The sequence below is a fragment of the Bidens hawaiensis genome, unplaced genomic scaffold (assembly GCF_021521415.1).
Source record: "Bidens hawaiensis isolate Kalapana, Puna unplaced genomic scaffold, B.hawaiensis_p1.1 tig00419516_1, whole genome shotgun sequence".
Lineage (NCBI taxonomy): Eukaryota > Viridiplantae > Streptophyta > Magnoliopsida > Asterales > Asteraceae > Bidens > Bidens hawaiensis.
The window spans coordinates 237,808-247,842 of NW_027504887.1; the positions used below are offsets into that span (position 1 = coordinate 237,808).

Here is a 10,035-nt window from a genome sequence, read left to right on the forward strand (position 1 = left end):
AATCGGGGAAATGGAAATGGTTTATTTCCATTTCTCACCTCTTTCTTTCGTAAACAAACAAGAGAATTGTTTCCATTTCCATTTCTCACCCCCCAATTCTCTGTACCAAACACCCCCTTATATAGTCTAAGTGGATTCCCCACTTTTACATATTATTATTACATTTGTTCAATTATCAAAAAACTAAAGATATACGTGTGGACCTTTGAACAACATTAAACTTACCGTACCTCAAGGCAATATTACCACTTTCAGTTTGAGTCCCTCAATTTTGTTTAGATGTACACATGTTACCCCCACACCAATATTATTTTCATTTTTCCACCTCCTCTCTTTCCCTTGGAACAGCACCAAATTTCTCAACCAAAATGTCCACTACTAAAGGCACCAAGTCCTTACAAGGGACAGCCTTCTTATAAATATCCCCCAAATGCGAGTCGCTTCCAATTCTGCCCCCAACGAAAACATCCGCCCCTTCGACGACTTTCCCATTTTCGTCCCTACTCATGCATCCCATAAACCCTATATCCGCCACTTGCACTTGCCCACGCGTGTTTGGGCACCCAGTCCAGTGCATTCGTACTGGACGGGTTACAGAAACAAGTCTTTGCACTTCTTCTGTTACCTTCAATGCACGAGCTTTTGTCTCGATTATAGCCTGCCCACAAAACTGGTTACCCGTGCATGCTACTAGCCCTTTCATTAAAATAGGTGGCTCGGGTAAAAACTTTTCTTTTAAAAGTGGCTCGTCAAGTAAAGCTTTGACTTTTGCGTTTGGCACGTTTGGGATTATGATGTTTTGTTCAACGGTTATCCATAGCTCTCCTGAGCCATACTCATCGGCTAACCGTGCTAGTTCATCCATGTCGTCGGCTTGGACTCGACCAACTGGAATGTGAATGCCCACAAAGTTAAGACCTCCTTGTTTTTGCGGATGCACACCAAATAAATCCCTTCTTTCCCAATTTTTGTCAACGAGGTCTTCGGTAGATGCTCTCTCCAATGCTTGTTCGGGCATTCTCTTGACCACTTCCGATCGGAACCCTTCTACACCCTGCACCCCGAAGAAACAAAAATTAGCAAGAGAGACCCTCCAGAATTGAAATTTTATAGTTATAAACCAAATTTAAAGACAATGACATACGAGTTCATCGATCAACCACATCATTCTAGTCTTCTGCCTATTCCCTCGCGTACCAAGATCACGATAAGCCTCGAGAATCGCTCCACAAGCCGGGACCACATATTCGGCTGGGACCCACGCGTCAAGAGGTATAGCCTCTTCGCACCGCTTTGGGCTAAAGAAACCCCCTACCAACAAATTGAACCCGAACCTACCGTTCTTAGTAGCCGGCATGTATGCTAAATCATTGATATGAGGGTGCTCATAAAGATCATGCGAACCGATCACACACACATTCCACTTCCTTGGCCTACAAAAGAAAAGCCATTCAAAAAGGTCAAAATGTATATCTTTTCACAACCAAAAAGTAAAGATAATTAACACTTAAAGATCAAAATATATCTTCCAAGTTGGTAACTGCGGGATTCCCTTGCGAATTCCCGGTAATGAATTGCGATAACAAGTTCGTATACGGCCTCGTGTCCACAATCTCGTACGGATCGATTCCTGCAATCGGGTTCCCAACCGGGTTCCTAACATTGTCCATACCACTTTGAAGGCTCGTTAACCCAACTTCATCAAGACCCTTTAAAATCGCGGGTACATCCGGTAGCGTAACACCTCGAATTTGCCAGTTTTGGCGTGTGGTGACATCAGCACAACCTTGATCACCATACTGCTTTATCACACTAGCTAAGTATCTGGTTTGTGCACTAGTTGTCACACCATTTGGAAGCTTCAACCTCATCATAAATCTACCATCTACACATTTAAACCCATTGATGACAAAGATTAATATAAAAAGTTACGAAATTCGAAAGGTATTATTTTCTTGATTCCGAATCGAAAGTTATGATCTTTTTGAACTAAAACAGTAAAACTACTAAAACACGAATAAAAGATTAATGGGTATCTTCTAGTTTAATCAAAAGATTCCAGAATCAACCATTCAAATCAGTTTTTGAATCTAAAAAGTTATGATCTTATGATCCCACAAAATGACTAGCTCGAATTATAACAGTAAAATACTGTTTTTTATTCATAATTAAATATAATGTTTACATCAAGACAGAAGGCTGACCGGCAACAAGCTGCTCCGCAACCCTTTTGAATTGCAAAATTCAATCTTTTGAAAACTAAAATTCGAATCAAAGATTACCGGGTATCTTCTAGTTTAATAAAAAAAATTCCAGAATCAACCATTCAAATCAGTTTTTGAATCTAAAGTTATGATCTTTATGATCCCACAAAATGACTAACAATAAAAATAGTAAAACTCGAATCAAAGATTAATGGGTATATTCTGATTTGATCTAGAGATACCATAACCAACCATTCAGATCAGTTTTTGAATCAAAAGTTATTATCTTTATAATGCTAAAAAAACGAATCTTGAAAAGATATTTAAAACATGTTCTTACAGTGATGTTTCCTGCGATGAAACACACCAAGCCACTTGAGTCTAACATCAACATCATCTTTAGTATCCTTAACTTTATCAATCTCCTCAAAGGGTATCTTAGCAAGATCTTCAATCCCATTCTCCATGAACAGCTTCATAGGTTCGTTAACAATCTTCACCTTCTCATGAGGATTAATACCCTGCCGGAACTTCTCCTTTAAAACATAATACTTTCCTTTCTTTTCAACTCTAGGTTCCAGTCTGTCGGCCGCTATCTCCGCCGGAGAAGTTGCCGGTGTTGTTCAGTTTCTTCTATTTGATGATATAATGGAAACGAGTAAGGATGTAATACCTGATAATCCAGTGATGTTGGAGATCGACATCTTCTTAATCTGATTCGGTTCCCCTTTAGGGTGTATCGGTTAGGATGGAGTTATGTGTTCTTGATGAACACGATTTGAGAGAGAGAGTTGTAGGGTGACTCTGAGGTGTTATGATTAGCCAATTAACCAACCTTAGACTCTCTAATTATCTCTCTATATATATACACCCAAGGGGAAACCTTTTAATTAGTCTTAAGGGTAAAAGCGTCCATCAAGCTTTTACCTATTATCTAATAAGGCTTATGATATTATTTGATCAATTATAATAATATAAATAATCATAAGGGCCATAAATAAATATATAAATATATTTATTCTAACATTCTCCCACTTGGCCGAGTGATTATTTATTATGAGCATTAGGTAAGCCTGCGCAGGAATTAATACTCATTTTAGTTCTAAACCCAAATGTAGCAGAGAAATACAGTCATTGAATCAGTAATCGAAACAAGACCCCCATTAATCATACTACAATCCAAATTTAAAACTTAACATTAGGATCAAATCATTCCCTTAATTTTGACTTACATATTAGTGTCTATATGTCATTAGGCTAGCGTGAACATATTAAGAGACAAGTAAATCAAGTAAGTGAGGAAACTTTTATTAATAAACGTAAGTAAGTACAATATGCCATTAAATAAGATCTTTAAATAAGCCCATTCTCGAAACAAATTCTTCGAATACTTTAGATGGGAGACCTTTTGTCATCGGATCCGCAAGCATATCTTTAGTACTTATATACTCAATACAAAGATTATTTTCCTCAATTCGTTCACGTACGAACAAAAACTTTGTATCAAGAAATAGTCCAGCGCCAGTCGAACTGTTACTGTTCGAGAAACTAACGGCAGCTGAGTTATCACAGTAAAGCTTCAATGGTCTAGAAATGGAATTGACAATTTTGAGTCCAGTGACAAGATTCCTAAGCAACATTCCCTGACAGGTAGCGTTGTAAACAGCTATGTATTCTGCCATCATGGTAGAAGTTGCAGTCAACTGTTGTTTATGACTCTTCCATGAAATAGGTCCGCCTGCTAACATAAAGATATACCCTGAAGTGGATTTCTTATCATCTTTGCATTTAGCAAAGTCAGAGTCAGAATAACCCACCACTTCCAAATGATCACTTCTTCTATAAGTCAAATTATAGTCTTTCGTCCCTTGCAGATATCTTAAGACCTTCTTAGCTGCTTTCCAATGAGCCAGACCAGGATTAGTCTGATAACGCCCAAGCATTCCAGTGATGTAGGCGATATCTGGACGAGTACAGACCTGAGCATACATAAGGCTTCCAACTACTGATGCATAAGGTATCATTTTCATTTGCGCCTTTTCAGCCTCTGTTTTCGGACTTTGGAATGAGCCAAAAACATCTCCTTTAACTACTGGAGCTGTAGAGGGGTTGCAATCTTTCATGTTGTAACGGGTTAGGACACGCTCAATGTAGGCCCTTTGGGATAGACCTAAGATCCCATTGTGTCTATCTCGGTGTATTTCGATGCCAATAACGTAAGAAGCCTCTCCGAGATCCTTCATGTCAAAATTTCGCGAAAGTAAGCGCTTCGACTCACACAACATGTCTAAGCTATTACTTGCCAGTAGAATGTCATCTACGTAAAGGACAAGAATAGTAAAATTGCTCCCACTGATCTTGAGGTAGGTGCATTGATCCACTTGATTTTTTTCGAAACCCTGTTTCTTCATGACTTCATCAAACTTTAGATACCATTGACGCGATCCTTGCTTTAGCCCGTATATAGATTTCTTTAACTTGCAGACTAAGTGTTCTTGCCCTTTGGGTTTGAAACCTTCAGGCTGTGTCATGAACACGTCCTCATCCAAGTCACCATTAAGGAAAGCAGTTTTGACATCCATCTGATGTAGCTCCAAATCATAACGAGCTACTAAAGCCATGACAATCCTTAAAGAATCTTTTCGAGAAACTGGAGAAAAGGTCTCTTGATAATCGATTCCCTCTTTCTGAGTATAGCCTTTTGCAACCAATCTCGCCTTATAGCGTTCAACGTTTCCATTCGGATCCAGTTTTGTTTTGAAGACCCATTTACATCCTACGGGTTTGACACCGCTGGGTAATTCAACCAAATCCCAAACGTCATTTTGCTTCATGGATTCAAGCTCGTCAGTCATAGCTTTATTCCAATTAGAAGATTGATCACTGTTAATGGCTTCATGATAAGAGGTAGGATCATTAAGCTTTCCATCATCCATTTCTTCAGCTTCAGCCAGAAAGGTTACATAATCACCAAAATTAGTAGGCTTTTTGGGCCTAGATGACCTTCTGGGTTGATTATCGGGTTCAGCATTGTGTTGATATTGATCGTTTAATGTGACTTCATTTTCTGGTATGATAAGTTCTGTAGAATTTGGTGCAGTGACATGCGGTGCAGCATTGAGTACAAGAGGAGTAATCGGAGTTAATGTGAGCGAGGAATCCCTCTCCCCCGCGTCTTGTGCTTCTTGCAAATCAGCATTAGGATTTTCACTGCTCCCACTGACCTTAAAATCCTCAAGGAATGCGGCACGCCTGGTTTCTACAATTCTAGTAATGTGAGAAGGACAATAGAAGCGATAACCCTTTGAGTGATCAGGATAGCCGATAAAGAAACAGCTGATCGTTTTCGGGTCAAGTTTCTTTAGAAAAGGATTATAAAGCTTTGCTTCAGCAAGACAGCCCCATACTTTCATATATCTTAGATTCGGTTTCCTCCCTGTCCAAAGTTCATAAGGAGTTTTAGGGACAGATTTGGAAGGAACCCTATTTAGTATATGAACAGCTGTCATTAAGGCCTCAGTCCAGAGAAATTGAGGTAAATTAGAGTTGGCCAACATACTGCGAACCATGTTCATTAGGGTTCTATTTCTTCTCTCAGCAACACCGTTCTGCTGAGGAGTACCGGGCATGGTATATTGGTTCACAATCCCCTGGCTTTTACAAAATTCATAAAATGGGCCAGGAGCTTGTCCAATGTCAGTATGTCTACCATAATACTCACCTCCTCTATCTGATCGAACAACTTTAATTTGAAGACCTAATTGTTTTTCAACTTCAGTTTTATAGTCTTTAAAAGTTGTTAATGATTCAGATTTTTCCTTAATGAGATACAAGTACATGTAGCGTGAATAATCATCAATGAAAGTGATAAATGAATTATGTCCAATTATTCCAGCGATAGTGTAAGGACCACTGATATCAGTGTGAATAATTTTTAATAAATTAGAACTCCTTGTAGCACCTTTCTTATTCGCTGATGTCATTTTACCTTTAAGGCATTTGAAACAAGTTCCAAAATCAGTGAAATCGAGAGATGGTAAGACTTCATCCTTCACGAGTCGAGATAATCTTTCTCGTGAAATGTGGCCTAAACGTTCATGCCACAACTTAGATGAGGTTTCTAAGTCTCGTTTTCGTTTATTCTTTGTTAGTGATTCATTAAGATTATATGATAACAAAGACTTGGTAAAATCATCATCCAATTCTAATTTATAGAGACCATCCAGATAGCCAAAACCAACAACTTTAGATTCAAAGCTAATAGTAAGTTTGCCATGACCATGAGAAATTACATAACCGTCATTGTCTAACTTTATTCCTGATACAAGATTCCTGGTAATTTCAGGAATATATAAGGTATCATAAAGTTTAATACAAAACCCAGTTCTCATGCGTAATTCAAAAGTTCCCACAGCCTTGACTACTAGAGGCTTTCCATTAGGCATCTTTAGTGTTCTTCGGTTTCCCTCCAGCTTCTGGATTGTAAGGAATCCCTGTAAAGAATTGGATACATGAACAGTTGAACCGTTATCAACCCACCAAGTATTAGATGGAACTTCTAAATTAAAGGACTCAAGTATCATAAAGAGATCATTACCTTTCTTAGCCAGCCATTCCTTAAATTTTGGGCAGTCCTTCTGCTTATGATCTGTCAGACGACAGAACTTGCAGAAAAACTTCCCTGAAGGATTCTTAGAGCTGGAGGCAGTGCTTGTACTTGGATTGTTTTTCTGGAACTTAGAAGCAGCTTTCTTTTTGAAACTTCCTTTCCGCTTCTTGGAATTATCGGTAGTCATAAGGTAAGCCATCTCAGGTTTGTCCACTTTCTGACGTTCCTCTTCTTGGACACACATAACGATCAACTCACTCATTGACCATTTTTCTTTCTGTGTGTTGTAATTGACTTTAAAAGTCTCATAAGAAGCAGGAAGAGAAGTCATAATGAATTGGACTAAGAAACCCTCACTGATTGACATGTCCAAGTCTTTAAGCTTGTTCGACGTGTCTTGCATCATCATGATGTGCTCACGAATACCGTTCCTTCCATCATACTTTGTAGTCACCAACTTAAGCATAAGAGTGCAAGCATGTGCCTTAGACGTTCCCTTGAATTGTTCCTCCACAGAAGCCAGATAAGTCTTGGCGATAGTTGAATCAGGAATGGCTCCTCTGATGGTAGCAGTAATAGAGTTCTTGATCAGCATAAGTGACATCCTGTTACACTTCTCCCACCTTTCATGAGCAAGTTTTTGTTCAGCTGTGCTCTTATCAGTAAGAGCAGGAGGAGCTTCATGTCTGAGCGCGTGATCATAGTCCAGCATACCAAGTGTCAGCGTAAGGGAGTCTTTCCAAGCAGTAAAGTTAGCGCCAGTCAAGGTTTCAATCCCACAGTTGGGAGCTGGTGGAAATAAGATGAGAAAATAAGATACTAATCTAAATAAGGCATCTAGTTGGAAACTTAAGGAAGAATTTAGAGTGATCTAAGGGCACTTAATCTAAAGCAGGCAAACAAGTAAGGACCATTATATAAGGAAGCTGTGATATAGTCTATTATAAAACACCAAAATAACAGACTTAAATTAAGTTCTACTTAAATAAAAACACATCACCGTTGGGCAGAAGTGAATATATTCAAGCAATTATGAAAATTAAAGTTTTGTGCAAAATTAATTGTAACACATCACCGTTGGGCAGAAGTGAGACAATTAAGATTTTAGGCACTAAGTAGGTTCGCAATGCACTAAGTATAACACATCACCGTTGGGCAGAAGTGAAAACTTTTGTGTATTTAAGGCAAAACTAAAATCACGCGAATGTCTGATAATGTTAGGACATACACTTTTAAGTGACATACTTAATTAGACTTAAATAACAATATTAGGTTACACATCACCGTTGGGCAGAAGTGAACTAGAAGTGTTATTTAAGTTAAGTAATTTAACGGGGGGTGCGGGGGGCAGCGCCCCCTTACACATCATCTAAAAAATTTTGCTACCCCTAAAAAAAAAACAAACAGGGCCCCTTAATCAGTTAGGTTATCATAAGGGTTTCTGATCATCTCGCAACATCTAAGATATAAGAGAAGTTGCGATTACTTCGAAATAATGTTGCGAATTTGGTTAGGGGATTTTAGATGTTGCGGATAGTGAGGTCATAAGTAATGTTGCGATTGATGCTTTATAAGAGATGTTGCGAATGATGTTGTTGCGATGTAATCAGCATTGTTGCGATTTGAAGTACTCGCAACATAATTGTTGCGATTAAGAGTACTCGCAACATAAGGTAATACTCGCAACATCTCAAGGCTGATCGCAACATCCATAGGTAATACTCGCAACATCTTAAGCACTCGCAACATTAGTGACCTTTCACAACATGTGTCCCTTTCGCAACATTTTGTGATGCCAGGTTCTGATTCGCAACATAATTAGTTGATAATCGCAACATGTTACTCGCAAGATTTAAAGCACTCGCAACATAGTTGTTGCGATTAAGAGTACTCGCAACATCATGCGATTTCGCAACATCTTGTTTGTTGCGATTGGAGTCCATTTGTTGCGAATGGATGCCTTGATTAGCAACATTAGCAGAATTCGAAAAATTAATTTTAATCAACCTGATAACCTATTTCCTAATTTTAAGGGATTTGGGAGATTCTGTTAAAATTTTAGATTATCTCAAAATTTAATAAGATTTCAAAATAATATCTTTTATTTTATTTAAAAGATTTTGAAATTAAATTTACAGATAACATTATCTCTTTAACAGATTTCAGTTTCCCAAGTTAATCCAAATTAGTGTTAGTTTTTCGAAAATTATGATGTTCATCAAGAACATCTTCGAAAATAAGAACAGTTTCAAAAAAATAATGAAACTGATAATTCGATTATTTTATCAGATTAATAACACTGGAATCGAAATCTTAACGTTTTGTAAAACAGATTTCGAAAATAATCAGGTTTTGATAATAAACAGGTTTTAATCAGACCTGACAATTCGTTGGAAGTAATACGAACATCAAATCCAATCAATTTTATGATGATGATCAAAACCGTAAACATAAGGGTTTTAAACAAAAATTCGTTTCCGATTTTAATTCCAGTTTTATGAACATCGAAGAAACTGATTAATCAACATCATGCTCTGATACCACATGTTGTTCAGTTTCTTCTATTTGATGATATAATGGAAACGAGTAAGGATGTAATACCTGATAATCCAGTGATGTTGGAGATCGACATCTTCTTAATCTGATTCGGTTCCCCTTTAGGGTGTATCGGTTAGGATGGAGTTATGTGTTCTTGATGAACACGATTTGAGAGAGAGAGTTGTAGGGTGACTCTGAGGTGTTATGATTAGCCAATTAACCAACCTTAGACTCTCTAATTATCTCTCTATATATATACACCCAAGGGGAAACCTTTTAATTAGTCTTAAGGGTAAAAGCGTCCATCAAGCTTTTACCTATTATCTAATAAGGCTTATGATATTATTTGATCAATTATAATAATATAAATAATCATAAGGGCCATAAATAAATATATAAATATATTTATTCTAACAGCCGGCACGGCGGTTTGCGATGGAGTAGCATAAAGCCTGGTTGAACTGAGTTTAGTTGTCGGTGTAGGTGTGATGAGCTTGACGGCAAAAGATGACATGTTGGAGAGAAGACGGTGGTGGAGGAGAGAGAGGGTGGGTGGGTTATGTAGGGCGGAGGAGGTGGTGGGTGGTGTCTCTTGGATATTATTAAGAGTCGGGTCGTGTGTTAAGTTTAAGTTAAACATGAGAAGTAGAAACAAGAACGACAATTTGGATCACAGCTCCTACC

The 10,035-nt window shown here is 38.0% G+C and overlaps 1 protein-coding gene across 1 annotated transcript; it reads right to left on the reverse strand.

Annotated features, from left to right (window-relative positions):
• Positions 1-126: 126 nt before the first annotated feature.
• On the reverse strand, positions 127-10,035 carry LOC143609224 (ferredoxin--nitrite reductase, chloroplastic-like). The gene is made up of 6 exons (XM_077084036.1): positions 9,767-10,035; positions 7,367-7,368; positions 2,545-2,813; positions 1,531-1,885; positions 1,145-1,433; positions 127-1,054 (listed from the first exon to the last, which is right to left on the reverse strand). Exons 1-6 carry the CDS (start codon positions 9,989-9,991, stop codon positions 314-316), a joined length of 1,881 nt encoding a protein of 626 aa, XP_076940151.1. The 5' UTR covers positions 9,992-10,035; the 3' UTR covers positions 127-313.